This window comes from Littorina saxatilis, linkage group LG8 (genome assembly GCF_037325665.1).
Source record: "Littorina saxatilis isolate snail1 linkage group LG8, US_GU_Lsax_2.0, whole genome shotgun sequence".
Taxonomy (NCBI): Eukaryota; Metazoa; Mollusca; class Gastropoda; order Littorinimorpha; family Littorinidae; genus Littorina; species Littorina saxatilis.
This window is the reverse complement of record NC_090252.1, coordinates 53,403,590-53,428,262: the sequence shown is the minus strand read 5'-3', so window position 1 is coordinate 53,428,262 and position 24,673 is coordinate 53,403,590. Positions and strand designations below refer to the sequence as shown.

General features: G+C 39.8%; 1 protein-coding gene across 6 annotated transcripts in view; it reads left to right on the top strand.

Annotated features, from left to right (window-relative positions):
* Window positions 1-9,285: 9,285 nt before the first annotated feature.
* Window positions 9,286-24,673, top strand: part of LOC138973835 (uncharacterized) — a 35,174-nt gene continuing 19,786 nt past the window's right edge. The window contains exons 1-11 of one of the 6 annotated variants that reach the window (XM_070346545.1): window positions 9,294-10,035; window positions 10,367-10,741; window positions 13,466-13,819; window positions 14,558-14,878; window positions 16,914-17,027; window positions 17,468-17,521; window positions 20,760-20,861; window positions 21,120-21,221; window positions 21,472-21,573; window positions 22,060-22,158; window positions 22,439-22,956. In XM_070346545.1, coding sequence (XP_070202646.1) covers window positions 9,969-10,035; window positions 10,367-10,741; window positions 13,466-13,819; window positions 14,558-14,878; window positions 16,914-17,027; window positions 17,468-17,521; window positions 20,760-20,861; window positions 21,120-21,221; window positions 21,472-21,573; window positions 22,060-22,139 — 1,671 coding nt within the window. In that variant the 5' untranslated portion in view covers window positions 9,294-9,968 and the 3' untranslated portion in view covers window positions 22,140-22,158; window positions 22,439-22,956. Of the gene's footprint in view, window positions 10,036-10,366; window positions 10,742-13,465; window positions 13,820-14,557; window positions 14,879-16,913; window positions 17,028-17,467; window positions 17,522-20,756; window positions 20,862-21,116; window positions 21,222-21,471; window positions 21,574-22,059; window positions 22,159-22,438; window positions 22,957-24,673 lie in introns of those variants that run through there. The other 5 variants (XM_070346543.1, XM_070346544.1, XM_070346541.1 and 2 more) reach the window with 5 other exon arrangements.

Here is a 24,673-nt window from a genome sequence, read left to right as displayed (position 1 = left end):
TAGCACCACGCTTAAGCTGAACCCACATGCACTCCACGGCCTTGGTCTCGAGTCTAGATCCGGACGCCGGGTGATGTAAGGCATCACGTCATTATGTACATATATGCCAAGGCGCGTCTGTGGCGATCGGGTAGCATCTTTACGCAAAAAAAGTGTAGTTAGGGATATACATTTCAGAATCGGATTGTAGTTTCAGTCGGGTCTCAGTGAGACCGAGGAGGTGGAGGCGTGGTGGTCCGCTAAGCAAAGAATAGACTTCATGAATTTTGTTGCCTAAGTGAAAAATATTAGCATGCCCTACATTTATGCTTGAAGAAGATAAGTCTTGCAAACAAAACACAAAATATTAATTTCACCAGACCAAGTGCAATCCGGAAACAATGCAAATCAGAACACACAGTACCAACAGAACAACCAAATCAAATAAACGACTGAAAATAATGTAAAGGGGAAAATGTGCAAGCTTACAAAGTAATTAATTACGGAATTAGGACCAGTAAGAAAAACAAACTCAAACACCGCTATGTGTAATGTCTACTCAGAGACCAGCACAGCAGCACAATGCAACGTTTAACTTGACGGTGAAGACAGAACCAATTAATATTCAATCAATCAATCAATCAATGAGGCTTATATCGCGCATATTCCGTGGGTACAGTTCTAGGCGCTCTGCAGTGATGCCGTGTGAGATGAAATTTTATACGGCCAGTAATTGCAGCCATTTCGGCGCATATTTACCTTTCACGGCCTATTATTCCAAGTCACACGGGTATAGGTAGACAATTATTAACTGTGCCTAAGCAATTTTGCCAGGAAAGACCCTTTTGTCAATCGTGGGATCTTTTACGTGCACACCCAATGTAGTGTACACGGGGGGGAGTTCGGACATATTCATTCACTTTGATAAGAATACCGGTAGACTAGTCCCTCTTTAGGGCGAGGGCCAGATGTAACAAGAAGGGCAAAGCCCATACGACTCACATGCTTGACCTTGACATGACCTTGACCTTCAGGGTCAAGGTCAAATAACTAAACCTAGCAATGACATCATACACTAAGAACTGCTTTACACATTTTTCCTACCAAAATACATGTGACCTTGACCTTGGGTCATGCAACACAAAGCTGTTAATTCAAGACATAGGAAGTACAATGGTGCTTATTGGCTCTTTCTACCATGAGATATGGTCACTTTTAGTGGTTCACTACCTTATTTTGGTCACATTTCATAAGGGTCAAAGTGACCTTGACCTTGATCATATGTGACCAAATGTGTCTCATGATGAAAGCATAACATGTGCCCCACATAATTTTTAAGTTTGAAACAGTTATCTTCCATAGTTCAGGGTCAAGGTCACTTCAAAATATGTATACAATCCAACTTTGAAGAGCTCCTGTGACCTTGACCTTGAAGCAAGGTAAACCAAACTGGTATCAAAAGATGGGGCTTACTTTGCCCTATATATCATATATAGGTGAGGTATTGAATCTCAAAAACTTCAGAGAAAATGTGAAAAATGTGAAAAATAGCTGTTTTTTAGACAACATTTATGGCCCCTGCTACCTTGACCTTGAAGCAAGGTCAAGATGCTATGTATACATGTTCTTTGGGGCCTTCTCATCATACACCATCTTGCCAAATTTGGTACTGATAGACTGAATAGTGTCCAAGAAATCTCCAACGTTAAAGTTTTCCGGACGGACGTCCGGACGGGGGGGGGGGGGGGGGGGGGGGACGGACGGACGGACGACTCGGGTGAGTACATAGACTCACTTTTGCTTCGCATGTGAGTCAAAAAAGCAGATCACTGCTTACTCTATTACCCTCGTAAAATAAAGAATTGTTCTTGTTCTTGTTCTTGTTCTCTCTCTCTCTCTCTCTCTCTGTCAGTCTCTCTCTCTCTCTCTCTCTCTCTCTCTCTCTCTCTCTCTCTATCTCTCTTTCTCTCTCTCTACCTGTCTATCTTTCTATCTCTCTCTCTCACTCTCTCAGTCTCTCTCTCTCCCTGTCTATCTTTCTCTCTATCTCTCTCTCACTCTCTCTATCTATCTCTCTCTCACTATCTTTCTCTCTCTTTCTCTCTCTCTCACTCTCTCTCGTTCTTTCTCTCTCTCACTCTCTCTCTCTTTCTCTCTCTCCCCCCCCCTCTCTCTCTCTCTCTCTCTCTCTCTCTCTGATCGTGGCTGTGCCTGTTCCAGTGTATCGCAGCGCACAGCTGACAGTCATAAAGCGACCCGTTCGTTTTGCTGCTGAGTTGCAAGACTAAAGCGTGCACAACGCGAAAATGCACGAGTAGTACACATTGCAAAAGAGAATTTTCTAAATAAGGAAAACTTCATGAAACCAAACACGCGTGGCGGCTCGTAGATCGTTTTCGGGACCATCACTTGCATTACAGAAGTGTTTCAAGTGATTTTCATTGAAATCGTTGTAATCGCAACTCAGATTCGTCAGATTCTGTCATGATAAAGACACGATGTCCGTGTAGCACCTTAACATACACATGCCTTATCATACAATGAGGACGTAACGGCAGCTTGATAATGCAATGATTCTTTCCCTTAGACTCAACACACACATATTTTGTAACGTACCCGTAAGAGAAGTTACACCTGTTTCATGCTCACCCCTCCCCCCTCCGCCTGGTAAACAATGTTTCCCCTGCTGTAGAATAAAGAGAGATAACTGTAGTTCTTGTAAACGTGAGATTGCTGAGGGTTGCATGGATTTAATAAATGTATAAGAACTCGAGTATGAAGAGAGGAAGGACATATTTATAGAACAAACGTACTATGATTGCTTTTCATTCATTTAAATTAAATCAGGTTAACGCCTCTCACACCCAAGCCATCAATGTCGTTGTGCAATTTCCTGAGGAAAACTTTATAAGTGTTGACGCGGTAAAAGGCAGCTAAATATGTCTTTCCTCTTCAAACATCTGGTATTCAAGAACGTGACTCTGGCGATAAGCACACCGCCTAATTCATGCCCTGTCGAGTATCACACCTTCAAACTCTCGAACCCCTCAATGTCCATATTTTCTGACGAATCCGTACGTTTCCGTTAGGAAACTGTATCATCACTAGTCTTCTACTACTTCTACTGCGACTACTACAACCACAAGGACGACGACGACACATGCTACTATACGGTGATGATGATGGTAGGAATAGAAATAATTCAGTTGGAAACTCCTTCCTCAACCGCTACGATCATGCTCGACAGGTTAAACAATTTATCTTTGTGCAAATCTATGTGTGACACAATTAGATAACACACCTACAGGTTCACAGCCAGCTGAATTAGTAAAAAAAAAAAACCCCACTCTAATTAACGCACTCCAGCAATCGCATACAAGGAAGCATGTGTGCACACTACCTTCCTTTTGACCACGTCTGATAAAACAATGTATTTCTGATTTTATTATTATAGCTTTGTTTTTTGCTCTTCAATGTATAACAATTATAAAGCGGTATACTTTATAATTGTTTTACATTGTTGTTTATTTCATGTTGTTGGTTGCACCATTAAAACACCACTTCCTCTTGTCTGTTTATACACAATTATCCCACCTATCTCACAGAGTTATGAAATGCCTTCATGCTTTTTGCCTGATGTATGGAGCTGCCTATACACTCTCATGCTGATAAAGCTGTGCTTTTTAGATTGGGTCTGCGCTTTATTAAGAAAATAATAATTTTATAATTAACATGTTATTATAGCTTAACAAATCCAACATAAACCCACTCGTCCTCCGATTTGTATCTAGCAGGGAAAGTTAAAGTATACTCACATGTGTGAAGAAAAGAGGAGACAGTCAAACAGAAAAACAGCCGTAATGTGCTTTTTATATTTTGTCAAGTTTTGACTAAATGTTTAAACCTTTACGGGGAATCAAGACGAGGGTGTGATTCGATCGTCTTCGACTCGTCGGCATTATATTTGTCTCCTCTAAATATGGGACCCCATTGCTATCCTGAAAACAAATAGCTGTAAATATCGCTCTATGAGTGTTATACCACTTTATGATTGTGACGATTGTTATATACCGCTTTATGGTTATCATTATTGTTATACCGCTTTTTGACTATTATGATTTGTATACCACTTTATGAGTGTAATTGTTGCTTTACCGCTTTATAATTGTTATACCGCTTTATAATTATGAGTGTTGTACCGCTTTCTGATTGTTGCCAGCAGACTGCACGAAAACAAATAATGTTGCATTGTTTGTGTGGCCTTGACCGACTTCAACATTCTTTAACTGGTCTGTTCCTACATCTTCATAACCCTGAAGTTTGTCAGAACTGCAGGTGTAAGTAGTCAAAGGATTTACATGTGTACAAACCTGTGAGGTGTTAACTACTGTATACAGGGGGAAATTTGCAAATAATGCAAACAGCGTTTTCCCTCACAAAACCTGCTGAAACAGCTATCAAACCTCGCTTTGGGGGTTTCTTACAGTAACAACATTTATATTCTGCTATGTGCCATAATGTAATTGCAATGCGGTATATTTGCTATGCCATATGGTGTACACAATTAATATAAAGATAATTCATCTTTTTGTTTCTGATTGTCTTCGTAAGAATACCGGAAGATTTTACCAAGTAATAAGTCAGTTTCGACGCACGTAGTGACGTTTTCTACTCTGTATTTTGATTAGCCAATGATGGAACTTTCTGCTTGGTAACATTTATTGGCTCACCTTGGCCTAATTTCTACTGGTATTGTTGAGAGAGCCAATCAAGTGCAGATATACTCGGTAGACGTCTAGGATATCAATATAGTTTCTACCGAGTAAAAAATTCGTGTTGGCGTTTCATACTGTGCGCTGTTGCAAAAGGTTATGGAACACGTCAAGCATAACTACGCTCAAAACGATGCTTGTTGGTTCGGGCGTAGTCTAAATAGTAATTGGCAGCAGTCTTGGCTTTTGTTTCCTCAGGGAAAATCCTGTTTCTGTCATCTGCATCTGAGTTGATGTTTTTACAGTCAACTTGAAAGTTAAGATTAGTGGTGGCTGATCGTTTTGCCAAAACATAAGGAAAAACAACATAATTATTCAGTTTCGTGACACTGCCTTTTTGACATTTTCTCCGTAACAATGAGAGATTGTTAAATGAATAGTGTTTGGTCCTATTTGACAAAAACGCATTCGTGAGAATAGAATTTTACAATGAATGTTGACATTCATTGTTGAATAACTTTTGTTTGATGATCTCAAAAAGCCAAATTTTACAAACACCTATTAGAGGAACAAGGATACTGTCTCTACAATAAAACTTAACTTTTTGTTTTATAGCCGTAAATGACCCGGTGTTAGAAGACAGTCAAATTCTACATAAAATTATTAACATCCTGACCAGTTTGTTCTGAGATTACTTTTAAACACTCACACACACACACACACACACACACACACACACACACACACACACACACACACACACACACTGACACATACATACACCTACACACACACACACACACACACACATACGCACACACACACACACACTAACACACACACATATACATTAACACACACACACACACACACACAAACTACACACACACACACACACAAACCACACACACACACCGACACACACACACAAATACACACACACACACGCACACACACACATACACACACTAACACACACACACACATACACACTAACACACACACATACACACTAACACACAGACTAACACACACAGACACACTAACACACACATAAACACACTAAAACACACACATACACACTAACACACACACTAACACACACACACACTAAAACACGCACACACACACACTAAAACACACACACACACACACACACACACGCACACACTAACACACACACGCAGACATAAACAGGAGCAGGTTTACATAGTGCTGTGTGCGTAACGTTCAGCCAAGCATGTTTATTATCTTCTCAATGGTATGCCCACAGGCACTCGTCACGAGCGGGTCGGGATCAAAGTGGGCGGGGCCTGTGCGCTGTCAAGTCTACTACAATTACATAGGCCACGCCCACCTCGTGACGAGTGCTTGTGGGTATGCCTTACTTTTAGAAGTCTTTCTAAACTGAGCAAAAACATTATTGCACCCATTTTCGTACCCCAACATAAACATCAATTCCCGTGTTATTTTACTCAAACGTTATATGCCATTAAAGGCCCTGCACTTGGCTACCTGGCACAATTTTCGGATCAAAGATTTGTGTTATAGGTATCACGTGACTGCCGCCGAAGTAAGGGTACCCCCAAAAACGTAAGGTACCATCTAAAAAATCGACACAAATGTAGAATAGGCGCAGCTTGGTAACGTTTACATACGGGAAGAAAGAAAACGGTTTATCTATCCAGAACAGGTAGTTTTGTTTAGCTATCTTGTGTATATCTTGTGTTATGTCATTTCTACTGATGCAGATGTGGAACGCATCGAGCAGTAGAAAACGAGAGGATTTTGCGTCTATTTTGAGAGGTACCATGACGAAAAGCGCTGTATTTCAGCAATATCCAAATGGATTGATTCAAAACCTTCCGGATCTGAAGTCGCTGAATGCCTATCAAAACATGCGGCAGTCACGGATGACTGGACATGGCTGTCGCGCTGCAATTCTCCCAAAACATTGATCGTGTTTACAGGACTAGGAAACGTAAACTAGTGATTGTATTTAAATGGCACTTTGGCATTATTTTTAACATTTATTTGTCTGTATGCATGCAAAGTCATGATTTGTTTGGATGTTAATTATAACCTTTTAACCTATAACACGTTTTAAAACATTTTTCGGAAGATTGCATATCATCTCAACAAATACCTGCAACGATGCGACATTTTACAGGACATACGTCTCGGATGACTGGACATGGCTGTCGCGCTGCAATTCTCCCAAAACATTGATCGTGTTTACAGGACTAGGAAACGTAAACTAGTGATTGTATTTAAATGACACTTTGGCAGTATTTTTAACATGTGTTTGTCTGTATGCATGCAAAGTCATGATTTGTTTGGATGTTAATCATAACCTTTTAACCTATAACACGTTTTAAACCATTTTTCGGAAGATTACTTATCATCTAAACAAATACCTGCAACGATGCCACATTTTACAGTACATACGTCTCGTATTATAGACTTGAGATCTTAAAAGTGTCGAATCAATCCACTCAGTCGTTTTTAAATTATAGCGCTATTTGTCATGGTACCCCTCAAAATGGACGCACAAACATCTCGTTTTCTGCTGCTCATGCGCTCCACACATGCATCAGTAGAAATGACATAACACAAGAATTACGCAAGATGGCAAAACAAAACAACCTGTTCTGAATAGAAAAAATTGATTTGACTTTCTCCTCGATTGAAACGTTGCCAAGCTGCGCCTATTCTGAATTTGTGTCGATTTTTTAAATGGTTCCTTACGTTTTTGTCAGGTCGATTTTGGGGGTACCCTTACTTCGGCGGCGGTCACGTGATACCTATAACAGAAATCAATGATCCGAAAAGTGTGCCAGGTAGCCAAGTAAAGGGCCTTTAATGGCATACGCAGTTTGAATAAAATGACACGGGAATGTACGTTTTAGTTGGGGTACGAATATGGGTGCAATAATGTTTTTGCTCAGTTTATAAGAATAAACTTACTATCTTACCAGGAAGTTAATTCTTTGTAAGTCGGGTTTCTTTATATTACCGGAATACACATCTAGTAAGTTTTAGTAGTTTTAGTCGTTCTTTAACCACTGTGATGTGTTGGAAGAATTATTTTTTATGTGCTGTTTTAGAGGTACATTTTATCAGTATGGAACATGTTCAGTTCTTACAGTAGTTGATATTGGGGGGGGGGGGGGGGGGATCCTATCTTATTCTGCGTACTTTTATTGGGGTTCCGATAGCTCTTAGAGTTTCATAGTTCTCACCATGTCTGTATAGTGTATGTATTAGTTACTGTGATACCAAATTGTCCTACCCATGTATGTATGATGCTATGCGCCAGTGATGTATGAATGCTATTTATTTTTGTTTTTACCACACAGCAAGCTGCTTTCCTCGTGTATTTTTATGTTCATTCATGTATTGTACACTTGGCAATAAATTATCTATCTATCTTATTTTTACACGGCTTCAGAACACTCTCACGGAATGCCGCAGAAATATGCACAGTTTCTCCACACCAGGCTTCCTAAAAAGTCTACTTGAAGTTGGCCCCAATACGTGGACTTATCCATAGTTACTTTTAGTTCACTTCAGGTCAATGTCGTTTCTCTTGATTTCATGTAATCAGAAATAAAAGACTGAACTACTGCTAATCTCTTTTGAGAAATTGTTCACAATAATGGCTGATCTTTTCTATCTGAGCGAGCGTGCGTGTGTGTGTGTGTGTGTGTGTGTGTGTGTGTGTGTGTGTGTGTGTGTGTGTGTGTGTGTGTGTGTGTGTGTGTCTGTCTGTCTGTCTGTGTGTCTGTCTGTCTGCCTTCCTATACTCATGTCTATATGCGTGTGCTAGAATAGCGAGAGCGGCGCAGTGTATTATAACCTGTGTCAAGAGAGAACCCAACATTAGCTACGAGTCTTTATCGTAGCAAGTTGTTATTCACATTTTTCTCCCGCATACTATCACCGCCAATGCACTATATCCACATTTTATTGTAGCACCCCGCAAGCAAGAAGACATTTGTTGACTAAACGTGCTGGAGGTGCATACCGTGGTGTACGCATAATGCACGTCGGTGATGCTGTACAAATAAGGCAAGACGACTTTGTCAGGCATTTTAGATAACATAGTGATTTCTTTGTTGGAAATTTCAGACACCATAGTGGTTTCGTGGTTGGAAATTTCAGACACCATAGTGATTTCTTGGTTGGAAATTTCAGACTACATAGAGATTTCTTTGTTGGAAATGTCAGACACCATAGTGATTTCTTGGTTAGAAATGTCAGACACCATAGTGATTTCTTGGTTGGAAATGTCAGACACCATAGTGATTTCTTTGTTGGACATTTCAGACTACATAGTGATTTCTTGGTTGAAAATTTCAGACTACATAGATATTTCTTTGTTGGAACTTTCAAACACCATAGTGATTTCTTGATTGGAAACCAAATTAGTGTATCAAGGCATTTATAAAATTACTTGACTAGATAGACAGGCTGCTCAGTGATGGAACATACCAATACAAGAAGAAAACATAGAAAAAGAACAAGAAGAACAAGATACAAAGAAAAAAAAAGAACAAGAACAATAATCAAAACTTGACTAAATGTAAACAGAAGGAAAAGCGGATACGTAACCCAAGTAACCGTAGGTTTACAGGAGAGCACAGCACTGCTAGTGACTCTAGGAGTGATGTCACTTTAACATAACCTGTCGGGGTGCACTATTTTAAGGCTCTAGCATTATGGTTTTACCAGGAAGATATTTGCCTTGTCGTGTGGAACGTGGTTTTCCTTCTCACTTGGCTGAGACTCCACACTGGCGTTGAGCGTCACGACTCAATGTTGTTGAGGATGTTTCGATGAGAGAAGACAGGATGTTCCTCTTAGAATCTGTCGGTTGAATGATAATGCAGTGGGCTCAAGTATATTCCTTCCTTCTCGATTGGATGAAAACTCGACACAGATAGTGTGGTGTTATGATTGTAAACACATACTTGTCGCTGATTATATTTGGATGAGAAAAGCCAATCTCACTCTTTTATTTGAATATTTTCTCTCAGTTTGTTTAGAGGAAAAACCAGGACGGTCTTTTTTCGAATGAATTGCTTGCTGCTGATTCATCGATTATATAAGCAACACAAACCGAACATCGAGCAACAGTGACTGATCACACTATACAATCCTCTTTCGATTCCAACTGTTCCGGTCAACGTCAGGTCTGTAACACGTGAAGGCGATTATGAATCTGACGGTAGGGGATATACACTTGCTTTCTTGAGGAGGGTAGGTGTGGTCACCATGGAAGCGAAGCAAGAACATACAACAACGTTGCTGTTTTTTGTCCTGGTTGTATGTGTTTTGTCAGGTAAGTTTCTTTTGATCATATCATTGTTGTTAATCCTTTTCTTGTTCATTTGTTTTTTAATGATACGTGATGATAGGATCTAGCCCTCCTTCATTACCAACAACACCACACCTGTAAGTGTGAGAGTGGATGTGTGTGTGTGTGTGTGTGTGTGTGTGTGTGTGTGTGTGTGTGTGTGTGTGTGTGTGTGTGTGTGTGTGTGTGTGTGTGTGTGTGTGTGTGTGTGTGTGCAATTAACCAGCAGCCATATTGTATTCGATGCATCGATCGATCATTATCACAGCAAGCCAGTCATTACCTATTCTTGCCAAGTGCCTTCTTATGATAACAGGTCAAGCTCAGTCAGTCTTCGACATACCACAATGTGCAAACAGGGGTGTGTTCACTATTGGTAGAGACAACCAGTTCTCCATTACATGCACGGGGCTCCACACATTATCAAACATCTACTGGTCCATCAGCAGTCCCCTTACCAACGGGACGGAGATCAGACTGGGCGAGTGTGCCACGTGCTATCCTAACTGTGCGAACACAGACTGCAGTAATTCCAACAGCAGGGATTACTCCATCACCAGGAATCAGAGTGACGTCACTACCCTGACATTTGTGGACAACTTGGAGCAGAACGAAGGCGCTCTTATCAAATGCTCACAACGGAATAACAACACCAAATCACAAGCCTACTGTGCAACTGCGTTCATAAACGGTACTTTCGTTTTCTATCAGTTATATCAGGGTGTTTTTCTTTGTGTCTACGAGTCTACAAGGCAAAACAAGTTACGGATATTTTTTCACGGTTTTTTTACGGCATGATTCACTTAGTCTAAACGGTGACTTTTATTGAACAATGATTTACATTTAAATGCCAAAGGCAAGAAATCCTGGTTTTTGCTGGTGTTTTTGCTGGGTAGCTGCAGTTGATATGCAATAAATCTAAAACGAAAATGTATGTTTGTACAGAGGACCCTGGACTCTTGGGACCTTATAAATTGCCGCTTAGGGACTCTATGGACCCTATAAATAACAACAGTGGGGGTCCCGGGACCCTCTAGGACGGCCGTCCGTGGGGAGCCCTGCGATGCTACTGAAAATAGAATAGGTTAATCTGGGAAATTACTCACAGAAAGTACTCAATAATTAAGCAACCCTTTTATGAATTCGATCTTCCATACACAACGCAGGGGTCCTGATTTGGCCTATTAGTATGGTCCGCTGGACCCGAAAAGCAACAGCTAACTAACTAACATACACAACGCAATAGCTTTAGAACGAAGAAGACGTAATAAAATCAAGAAGTACGAGTACAGAAAAAAATGAAAGTATAAAACAGTAACGTTTTAAAAATGATTTGCATGCCCGGAGATTTAAGCTCGACCTAACGAATTGGCGGCCAGGGGCTCTACCAACTGAGCTAACTTGTTTTTCATAGAAAGGGGAGCAAATGGTTAAAACGGGCGTCGACATAGACAATGAAAAAGAAATACTAATGTATTAAGATCATATACATGTGACAACTAATCAAACATGACATTTTGAAGCATTTTAGATGGGGAAATTTGAATGTTTGTTGTTGTTGTTGTCTATTGTCTAAGCATCGTCCATCTGTGTGCCTGACAACATATTTTGGTATCCATTCATTTTCTAATAGCGACGCTTCCGAATTAAACGTGGAACGTGAGTATGTCGATACAAAAAGAAGCATGTCACGTTTCAATATATCACATAAGGTGATTATGAACGGTTAGTTACTTCTAACTAACTAACCACACCACGATCCACTCTCGCAGTCATACAATTAAATAGAAACAACAAAAGTATAAGTTTCAGACGCCTGTTTATGTAATAACTCGCCACCTCCCTCGAGACTTCACTCCAAAATATGTTCTTTTACGTTCAAAACGTAAAACAGTGGTCACTGACAAAATGCCAGTTAGAATATAGAAAATTATAGTAACACGCTGATCCCGTGTAAAGTTAGGAAAATATAGCTGATCTGCCTAAAAGTGCTAATTTATGCAGGTGTCACACCCCACCCCACGTTGTCACCGCTCGAATGTAATCATAAATAGAAAAAGATGACAACGGTGGTAAACAGGGTGCAAAGACATGGTGCACTTAGCTTTTCTGCTGCCACTGAGTGGACGGCATGTAATTAGTCTTTAGTCTCCACAACTGCTCCGTCGAATGAAGTGCTGGTTAGCGTGGTGACGAAGCAGGGAACTGTGGAGACATCAGGCGCCACACCCAGTCGCTGGTTAGCTGGTTAGCCGGTTAGCTGGTTACATCACTCCGCGGACGATCTTGATGTAGCGTCCCGCAGACAACAGCGTCCCGCAGACAGGCAGCAACGGAAGATAGAAAGGCTGCAACAAAAAGCCTCGGTGCACTAAACATGTCAAGCTACCCAACAACCTCCACCTTTAAACATGTCATCTTTACATATCTCATCGAGCACGTGGGCCTGCACAAACGAACTTTTACAACAACAAATCAGCCATTTCCTTCCCTCTCTCCATATCTGCAAAAAACATATACAGATTAATATTTTAGCGTCACAAAGAGCAAATTATGCGCTAACCTGGAAAGAACAACAGAGAGTATTTCATTCCACAAACACAGACTCGTCAACAGCGTTAAATAATGATTTATTACCTCAAAAAGCCTATGAATGTAGCACTCTCATGGAAGCAAAAACCGCTTCCTCCTTTGAATGGCCTCTGTTCGTCAACAGCGACGTCCCATTCTGCGGTGAAAATACCTTCCCGCACAGCGAAGAGAATTTGACGACCCGTCTGTCAGCCAGCATGTGTCCAAGAAGAAGGTGGTCTGTCCTATGGAGTTCCTATCAAGCCTCACTAGCAAGTAGCATAGCACGTTGATACCCAGTAAAGTATTTAAACGTGTTGAAAAACCATCAGACTTGTAGGAGAATTCTGACACCGACCCTTCTTCCTCGCTGCTGAATTTCGAGTGTCTAGATACTTGTCCTCACACAGACAACCTTGACGAAAACACGTGACTAACCTTGTCACATATCAAGTTCAGCTATAGCTGAGTTCTGCTTCGACAGCAGAAATCACCCCCGTGAAATCCGTGCAACACAAAAATATCCGTGTTCGTTGTGCGCTGTCGGCAAAACCCACCACCGTTGACAGAAGCACAGGCGCTTTCTATCGCAATTGACCAAGAGAAGGCACCCCACCGAGTGACACTTTCTTGATCCATGTCACTAAATCGTGACAAAGCATATGTTTAAATAGGTAGTTTCCTGTCTTAATTGTTACGTGCTTATCGATAAACTTGTGCATGTGAAATAAAGAAACCGATAAACATAATAAAATGCCATTGTGTTAACATTTACTCAATGTTTATTTGGACGATTTATGACTGGAAGTTCTTGTTTTCATTTTCTTTCAATCTCTGTTTGCAGCAACGCACAGGCCACAGTTCAAACTAACAGAATGTACCAATGGTGTCCTTGAAATCCTCCCCAGCCAGACTGTCAACCTGACATGCACAGGACTGTGGCCAGGGTCCAACATCTACTGGTCACTCACTGGACCCTCCACCAACCACACGGAGGTCAGGCTGGGGGACTGCCCATTGTGCTTTCCAAAGTGTAGTTCCACACCATGTAACATTCCTAAAGGCATTTACTCCATATCAAGACATCGTTATGACGTCACTGTGTTGGATAATGTACACCTGGATGACGGCGATACTATCACATGCTCACAGTGGAATAACGAGAGCACCGCACAGTCAACGTGCACAATCCGAACAGGTACTATAAATGATTGCTCGTATTGCGTGTGACTAGAGCTGAAGTTGTACACGCAGAAAACAAACAGGCAAGTATACACACCTACACATTCTAGATACTAAAACGAAGGCAGTTACACTGCAACACAGGTACTATATTGCTCGAATTGTGTTTTATACCGAGAAAAGTAGCAGGTAAATACACACATACACATCCAAGATAATCAATTAACGAAGTCAGTAACACTTCAACACAGGCATTCACATGCTTTTGTACTTAACAGCTAATTGTTGCAAATTGTTTAAACTCGCAATTGCAATCAATTGAACAATGTTAAATAGTTCGAACTGTTTTCTTGATATTTACAAGCACTGTGAAATAGCATGTGCAATCCATTTGTGTTAGGCATGCCTATACGTATAATATCATTTTGTTGTTTCTTACCAAAATCAACAATTCAGTTCGAACCTGAGTGTATCAGCACGTAGAAGGAGACTGCACTACTGTCAAAGAAGTGTTCATGCATGTGTTTCTTGAAAAGGAAAAGTATCAACAACAAAAAGAACACAACAAAAGTCATATTTAGAGAACGCAACTGTGTAGCATATTAACTCATTCTGTATACAAAGGTGGAATTTGTATGCACGGATTTTCTTTGGAGAGAAGGGTGTTTTGTTGTTGTTTCGTTTCGTTGTGTTGTATATTGCTTACAGTAAATGTGAAGCTTACCTTTGCACACATGCGATTATTGTTCTTCAGCTGGCGCCTATCAGCTACCTCAGTGTCAGGACGGACAACTCGACGTGTCAGCCGTAGAACCATGGACAGCCATCATGTGTGAAGGTTTGAGGTCATATCACACCATTACGTGGACTCTCACCGACTCTGCCAATCTGACAACAGAAATAGCAGGTTGTAACAGCGCCTGTTACGTCACAACAGATGACGTCATAGTGTCCAGAACGGAAGCAGCCAGCGAACTGAAGATTACTGGAAAAATGCTTGAGAAGAACAAAAACATTGTGACCTGTGGCAGACAGGATGGGGCTACGGGGGTCTCTTGTCGACTTCGTGTTTTCGGTGAGTATAGAGCTTCACGCAGTGGTAGATGGTCACTTTCTGCAGCCAAGTATCATTGAGATCGAGGTAACAGATTCCGACTATAGTAGGAGCTATCGGTTAGTCAATAAGTTGTTACTTTCAGCTGTGTGTGTAGTTTCACCGAGGCATGGAAAGGGATAGGGGTGAGAATTGTGGATAGGGTAAAAAACGCATTCTAAATGTATGTATGGGGGGAGTGAGACCGAAAAAGAGAGAGAGAGAGAGAGAGAGAGAGAGAGAGAGAGAGAGAGAGAGAGAGAGAGAGAGAGAGAGAGAGAGAGAGAGACATAGAGACAGAGAGAGAGAGAGAGAGAGAGAGAGAGAGAGAGAGAGAGAGAGAGAGAGAGAGAGAGAGAGTGTGTGTGCGTGCGTGTGTTTGTGTGTATCTGTGCACTCATGAGTCTTGTGTGATGGTTTGCAGATGGACCTTCAAACATCACCCTGAGTGAACCTCGTGACGCCATCGGTGGCTTTGACACAATGACCCTAATCTGCACATATGACGAGGCGTTTCCAGCTGCACACGTCACGTGGAGTATTCAGTGCAATAACAGCACTTACCTTCCCCAGGGCAGAACTGCAAATTGTAGTTTTAACTTGAAACAACTTGAAGCTTCTGGAAGTGAAGTGTCTTGCACAGTTGCCAATTCCATCTTCCCTCAGATAAATCGCACAGCTTCGTATAACTTTCATGAGTCTGGTGAGCATACAAGTTCTATACATCTATATCTAATTAACGATGTGCAGCCTAGGAGGTTGTTCTTGATGTTGTTAACTAAATGGTTATTCTCATGACATTTGTGTTCATATTAGTTCCTGTTTAGTTTGTTATTGTTTTTCGTTTAACCTTCGCCGTGCTGCCTGTGTTATGGATGATCTAGAGCCTCACTAAAGTGTCTGTATCTCTGACATTTATGAGAGTTCTTGATGAGGAATTAATGTGATCATCAGACACCTTAGGACCCTCACATCGACCACTTTCTGAAGGATTATGTTTGACACAAACAAATAAACAATGACATAATTTGAACTGGGCAGTCTGGATGATGTGGGTCGTGGGCGACCCATATTGATTTAAACAAGGATTATACGATGTTTATCCCTATTCGGATGATGTGGGTCGTGTGCGACCCATATTGATTTAAACAAGGATTATACGATGTTTATCCCTATTCGGATGATGTGGGTCGTGGGCGACCCATATTGATTTAAACAAGGATTATACGATGTTTATCCCTATTCGGATGATGTGGGTCGTGGGCGACCCATATTGATTTAAACAAGGATTATACGATGCTTATCCCTATTCGGATCGCGTGGGTCGAGTAAGACCCGTACGTTTTACGTTGAATCCTTCTTTAAATGTATGGGTCGTACATGGCCCACATCATCCGGACTGTGTAGTCCAAGGCGTGATCCGGAAAATGTGATCACATTACCATCATTTCTTATTGTTCGCTGTTAATACAAGCGCAAGCAAAGGGTGATCACGTGTAGACAAATCAGATGGAACAAGTTTAAATCAACTTTACCCATATATATATTTGTTGCCAAATTGTGAATAAGTGTGGTCTCGCTGAATATCCGGAACTATTTGTTTAATTCTCAGTGACTTTTCTCAACGAGTGACTATTGGTTCTGCAATATTATGCCGCCTTAGTTGTGAAATCTACTTCCAGAAGGAAACGTTTTAAAGGAAATAATTCTGTTAAAAAACGACACTCCCATACAAAAGACTACAAACGCTCAATGGCAGGTTGTAAAACCAATGCTTTTGTAAGCAAATCTAATGGAAGGCTTGGTGAAAGAGATGATAAACGCGACTTGCATTTTAACACAATAAAAACATAGGATTTGTATTTTTTTTCACAAAGAAACTTAGCATTTGAAAGAACGATTCAATGTAAATCTTTATCGGATCTAGCTTTCTCCACCTTTCCCAAAAAAATGTTCATCGAAATCACAAAGCTATAGGTTTGGAATATAATGTTGATGTGTTTCTTTTTTTCCAAAGGAGCTGCCTCGAGTGCTTTCCCTTTAATAGCAGCAGCAGGAGGGGGAGGGGCGGCACTACTGCTCATCATTATTGTCATCGTCGTCGTCGTCATCGTCGCCTCGAAGCGTAAAAGTAAGGATGATGTCTAATTTGTATCATGTAATGCTGCATGACAAATAGAACGGTTCTTGTGTGCATACATTTGGATTTAAATGTAATAGAAAACGTAGACAATCATAAAACTGTTAAAACAGAGATTAGACATGCAAGGGGAAATAAATAATAAATTGAGAAGGTTAAGAATGCTGAGAAAAAAAATCTTGTGTAAGATGAGAGGTAAAGAACAAACCGCGAGCATTCCGCTGCAAAGCGTGATACGGTATCATAGAAATGTGTAATTATTAAGCAACATAGGTAAGTGTACGTGACTTGTAATGAACGACACTACAAAACCATCACAATACTTCAAACTTTTTGACTTTGAAAGGAACGAAAAGAAACAATAAGCATGTGAAATACCATGAATATCACACACAAAAACAAACCTATGCACATACCAATACGTGTTTCAGAGCAGAGAAAAAGACAAGCAAAGAGCGACGGAAATGTGAACGCATCTTACAACGGTGAGTGGTCTGTTCAGTGTTTCGTTCTTGTAACAACAGTACAGTTCTGATTTGGCGCAGGATGTTTATTGATAAGTTGTGAGTCTGACAACTAGTTTGCATCTGAAACACTTTCTGTTGGGAAACTGGCACGTGTATATATTACATGTACAATTATATACTGTTATGTTTACTTCTACGACTACTGATACTTCTACTACTACTTTTACGACTGCTGCTACTCCCTCTGCCACTACTACTACTATTAAGACAACCGCTGCTTGCATGCACGGTGTCAACTTCTACTTCTTCTACTGCAACGGTTACTTCAGTAAGTATGTTGAATATTAAACAGCCAGTTAGGTATATTCAGTATTATGAAATCATTTCGCACCCTTCCTCCATCCCCCCAAAATAACGAAACACACGACGAAAGCAAACAAACAACAGCATCAGAAGGCCCAGACACACACACACACACACACACACACACACACACACATACACACATACACACACACACACACACACACACACATACACACACACACACACACACACACACACACACACACACACACACACACACACAAAAGAGCTTGTCATTTTAGGGTATTTAGACAACTTTCATACCGATGCTGTTTTTGATTTGTTTATTCTCCTTGCCAAAAAAAGTATATTTGGATCCAAATTAAATAAGACAGTCCCAACACTAAATGTTTTTGTGAAAATTGTTAAACAAAGGTTTTTAATCGAAAAGTATAATGCTAGTGTAAATAATTAATATGGTAAATTTGCAAAGGATTGGTGTTGATATAGACACTTTTTTTCATTAATGCCATAGGATAATTATTGTATTGATTGATTCCGTATGAACATTTTTTTTTCTCATTCTGTTCTTTTTTTTTGCCAAGCACATCATTGTGGGGCTTTTAATGAATAACATGCATCCGTCCACTCACAATATATTTTCTTTCATCCTTCAACATTTACCACTCAAAAAGTCTATAGTATTAACATTCATGAAACAAATGAAAGGCATCTACGGATGTATAGATACATACCTGACCACACTCATTTGGAATACATTCTGACAATTCATTATAAAGACATCTTTCTGTACTGATAGAGCGACAGAGAGAGAGGAGAGAAAGAGAGAGAGAGAGAGAGAGAGAGAGAGAGAGAGAGAGAGAGAGAGAGAGAGAGAGAGAGAGAGGGAGAGAAAAAGAGAGAGAGAGAGAGAGGGAAAGAGAGAGAGTGAAAAAAAGGGGGGGTGGGTCAGGGGGGTAATGATGGTGGAGGTAACATTTACAATTGTTTTTATTAAAAAAAAATGAACTAAATATTTGTCTTGGAACTTTTTAATCAGAAATAAATATTTCTGATCTGCAGTTGCCTTTCCAGGATAACAAAAAGAGGCATTGAAGCCTTGGTTTTCTTATAAATACTTATGCACATTTTAGCAACCAAAATTATGCAGTTTAATTCTTTCAACAGAGTTGCATGCATTTTTTGATTTTTAACTCCAAACATGATTTCATGCACAGTTAACTTTATCTGTTTATCCAAGTGTACCCAAATGTAAAATTCATATTGTTTCCAAAACTCAAGCATGAACATTTTTGAATGTGATACCCCCTGACCCATTTATTCATAACATGTTATAGAGGACTTTTATGCCGATAATTAAACCCCATGTATACTTGGAGGCTAAAGTGTGACCACCGTCCCCACCTACCCGCCGCGCCCTCCCCTCCCCCAACCTCAGTTCCCCCATCCCCTTCCATGTCCCCTGTCTTTTCAACAACCCACCCTACTGTCTATGTCTGTGTCTTGTCTAGGTATGTGCGTGTGTATGCGCTAAGACAGCCATACCTTATGTTGATAAACTCTGTGTATGCTGTATGTTATGTTGTGTTTATGTGTATATAAAAGAAATAATTTTTTTTTTAAAACGTACACAAAGGAAGAAGACAGTCTACACAAATCATATATAAAAACACCAGCCCATTGACCTATTTCATTTTTTCCTTGTGCAAGTGCTTATGCTTTGTATGTCGGTGTGCTTAGAAAGAGCGACAGTGATTGTCACATGTAGCTTACTTGTTATCTCATCGTTTGATATGTTGATGTAGTGGTTCACTTGATTGATGTATTCATGGATGATATTGCTTTTTGATGTTTGTTTTTGTATTAGTTTTGTTGACAATGTGACACGGTGACAAAAGGCAAATGTCAATATTTATGCAGAATAAAAACGAACATGAAACTTTTAATTATCTTATGTTATTTTATCTTATTCTATGTTACCTCATCTCATCTCTCCCTCTCTCTCTCTCTCTAGCTCTTTCTCTCTCTCTCTCTCTCTCTCTCTCTCTCTCTCTCTCTCTCTCTCTCTCTCTCTCTCTCTCTCTCTCTCTCTCTCTCTCTCTCTCTCTCTCTCTCTCTTTGCGTGCATGCGAGCCTATGTATGAGTTTGTGTGTGTGTTTGCAGATATCCCCAGATCACTTTTTCCTTTTTTCAATAAATGTCTTCGATGACGTCATATCCGGCTTTTAGTGAAAGTTGAGACAGTACTGTCACGCCCTCGTTTTTAAAACAAATCAAATTGATTGACATTTTGATTATGCCATCTTCGACAAAGCCAATACTATGGATTTGCATTTGAGCTTGGAAGCTTAAACATTAATTAATGAGTTTGGTCATTCAAAATCTCAACATTCTGATTAAAATTAACATTTTAGTAATCGATCCAAAAATGATTTTATCTCATTGTTTATCATTTCCTAAAAAAGAAAATAATATACAGTCGAACCGACTTATTTATGAAAATCAAGTTGTCAGATCGGAATCGTCCACTGCAGGTGCATATGGCCAGCATGCATCTTGTATGTTTGGACCTGTTCGTATTGCTGAACTATACTTGATCCGGACAAACAAGCACAGAACTACACATTTTGAATAATTTGGAAACCATTGTTTTATTTGTGATTTAGTTATTTATCGTTGTTATCTCTCAAAACTAATTCACGATTAAATACTCGTTAAACAGTGAAATGAAGAAAACAAGATTAACATTTATAACTCGCTATGGTCGTGAGACACTTTGCTATTATAACAATTGTGAATTTATATGCGTGGATACATTCTCTGCGACAACACGTTACCTATCCATACACTTTTTCATCCGCTTGTTATCATATCTGTAACCTATAATACCAATTTGAACATTATACATGGCTTTTTTTAAAACAGCAGCTGCAGGAGACCCATACGACAGCCTGCAGATGTCTCACGTTGGATTGAGCTCTGAGTACAGTGCTATTGGCAACACCAACACTGGATCGCAGCCGCAAGCGGGTAAGACTCAGCATCTCAGAAACGTTACTACTGACCTTTTTCTCTTCATGTTTTGGTTTCTTGATACATTTGTCGTTTAAAAATGAGTTACTGTATCACAGCAATTGTATTCATATGTTCAAATGTTCTCATTAAGGTTAAGGGCTCCTCAATGGAGTATTCAGCGTAGACAAGATGTCAATAGTTATCCACTTCACTTGCTATTATATCTGAAACAAGTCACTAATTTTAATATCATACATGTTTTTACAACAGCAGCAGCAGGGGACCCATACGGCAGCTTGCGGATGTCTGACGTTGGGTTGAGCTCTGAGTACAGTGCTATTGGCAACACCAACATTGGATCGAAGCCACAAGCAGGTAAGACTCAGCATGTTAGGAAAATTAATACTGACCTATTTCTCTTCATATTTTAATTTCTTGATACATTTGTCGTTTAAAAGTGAGTTACTGTATAACAGCATTGTATTCATATGTTCAAATGTTCTCATTCAGGTTAAGGGTTCCTCAATGGAGTATTCAGCGTAGACAAAATGTCTATAGCTATCCACTTGCTATTATATCTGTAACAAGTCACTAATTTCCATAGTATACATGTTTTTTTCAACAGCAGCAGGGGACCAATACGGCAGCTTGCGGTTGTCTGACGTTGGGTTGAGCTCTGAGTACAGTGCTATTGGCAACACCAACACTGGATCGCAGCCACAAGCAGGTAAGAATGACCGCTACGGCAACATTATCAATCACTGTTTTTCACTTCATCTCGCGATCTTTTAATAATTGTTTTACGTTTAAAGCAAAGTGACTGTACATTTTTCATAGCAACTGCAATTAACAGATAACGACCAATCGCCACAGCAACAACATTATGGTTTGTTTTTTTACACTTCCTTTCTGTATCACAGCATTTGGAATGTTCCTTTTCAGGCACACTGCTCTTGGAAATACTAAGCGTAGTGAAGACGAAAATTGCTGGTAATGTTGTAAATATACACCGACGCATACTCCTTAACAAGATAGAACATGCAAGGCAAAACAAAGACGAAGAAAAAGATCAACATGTACACATACCTTCATTTGAATTTAGCCATCTCATGAACATTCAGCAAGCGTGTTTAGGATACATTAGTTGCATGACATACAACTGAGCAAACATGTGTACAATAAGGCTAAATCTAACCCTTTCCCACCATCACAGGGCAGCCAACTCACTACGACAGTCTTCAGGTGTCTGACATTGGAAAGGTGTCTACTTACTCCGTGATTGGTGATAACTAGAACACGTCACACTGTGCAGGTATGGGCCAGTCATTTTGTTGATGCAGCGGCAACAGCTGTAGTTGTAGTATCAGTAGCAGTATAATGAGTAGCAGAAGTAAAACTAACACAACATGATGTTCACACAGTCGGGCTTTTGTCGACATGCACTTGTGGATGTTTTATTTCTTGTCTGTGTGCATGTGTGAGTATATGTGCTAGTTACGCATGTAAAATCGAGTTGTGCGTCAATGTGATGTATTGCTTGAGTGCAATTAGTGGATTTGACATCGATCCTAATGCATAAATACATGTTGCAGGTGGTGATTACGAAATCCCCCGGAAAGCGAGTGGAACGAGCGTAAATTGGTGTCAGCTTTCCTTACCGATCTTATCTCCCCTTGGACCGTAAACATCGCTCAATAAGCATGTGTGTGTGTGTGTGTGTGTGTGTGTGTGTGTGTGTGTGTGTGGGTGTGTGTGTGTGTGTGTGTGTGTGTGTGTGTGTGTGTTTTCAGTGTGGGAAAACGGGCTCAAGTGGTCATTGAAATTAACATTTTGTTTTTGACAAATGCTTTTGATTTATTATTTACATTGAATTGATTTTATTAGTTTGTGTATTCGATTGTAACTTTTATACTATTACAATGATTGCCTATGATAGAATATAATTATGCTGAACCAATACCACTGTTGTATTTCAAACTTGTACAATATTATACAATGCACCACATCAGGTACAGTTACCACCATTATGCTTCCCTGCACTTACACAATGACAATCCATGAAAGTAGATTGTTCCTGTTACTTGTTCGTGTCTTTTGACTCTTGTAGTGACTTGTTTCTTCAATAATCTATGATGCATGGGCTGTCTCTGCATAATCATTATATTCCTGTGTGTTTGTTTGTTTCTTTTGTTTAGCTTGGCAATCTGTTAAAGGCAGTTTTGCTATCTGAATGAACGGATTATTTGTTGTTGTTTGTGTGTGAGTGTGTGTGTGTGTGTGTTTGTGTCTGTTTGTGTGTGTGTGTGTGTGTGTGAGTGTGTGTGTGTGTGTTTGTGTGTGTGTGTGTGTGTGTATGTGTATGTGCGTGTGTTGTGCATAATACCGGGCATGGAGACTGTTTTTGTTAAGACCAATCAGATCATTGGATGGCGTCAGGTATCTAGCAGATAGATTGCCCATGAGATCATTTTATTGGGCGAAAATTTAAAATGCGAATGTCTCACAACTTTTCATTTTTAAATTCATAAACAGAATCTCAGTTCTTCACGTTCAAATCAAGAGGAACTGAACACAGCTACAACTATAAAGTTCATATTGCAACAGTATACATGTTTTTCTCAATTTGCATTATAGAAACATAAGAGATTTATGGATTCAGCAATGCAGGACTCAGTTGTAGGTTATTTCTTCTTCTTCTTCTGTGTTCGTGGGCTGAAACTCCCACGTACACTCGTGTTTTTGCACGAGTGGAACTTTACGTGTATGACCGTTTTTACCCCGCCATTTAGGCAGCCATACGCCGCTTTCGGAGGAAGCATGCTGGGTATTTTCGTGTTTCTATAACCCACCGAACTCTGACATGGGTTACATGATCTTTTCCGTGCGCACTTGGTCTTGTGCTTGCGTGTACACACGAAGGGGGTTAAGTCACTAGCAGGTCTGCACATAAGTTGACCTGGGAGATCGGAAAAATCTCCACACTTAACCCACCAGGCGGCAGCGACCGGGATTCGAACTCACGACCTCCCGATTAGGAGGCCGACGTCTTACCACCACGCCACTGCGCCCGTCGAGTAGGTTATAAGGTTCTGAACTATGAAATGTCCTTTTCAGGAAAGAATGCTCTCAAAGTATATCGCTATATGATTGTTATACCACTTTATAATTGTTTCGATTGTTATACCACTTTACGATTATTATGGTTGTTATACAGCTTCATGAATATTATTATTGTTATACCGCTGTATGAGTTTTACGACTGTTTTACCGCTTTATGTTTATAATTATGATTGTTATATAGCTTTATGAATATTATGATAGTTATACCTCTTTATGAGTGTTATGATTGTTTTACCGCCTTATGATTGTTATACCGCTTTATGATTGTAATTGTTATACCGCTTTATGATTATGATTGTTATACCGCTTTATGATTATGATTGTTATACCGCTTTATGATTATGATTGTTATACCGCTTTATGATTATGATTGTTATACCGCTTTATGATTATGATTGTTATACCGCTTTATGATTGTTATACCGCTTTATGATTATTATACCGCTTTGTAATTATGATTGTTACAGCGCTTTATGATTATGATTGTTTTACCGCCTTATGATTGTTATACCGCTTTATGATTATGATTGTTATACCGCTTTATGATTATGATTGTTATACCGCTTTATGATTATGATTGTTATACCGCTTTATGATTATGATTGTTATACCGCTTTATGATTATGATTGTTATACCGCTTTATGATTATTATGATTGTTATACAGCTTTATGAATATGATTGTTATACTGCTTTATGATTGTTGCC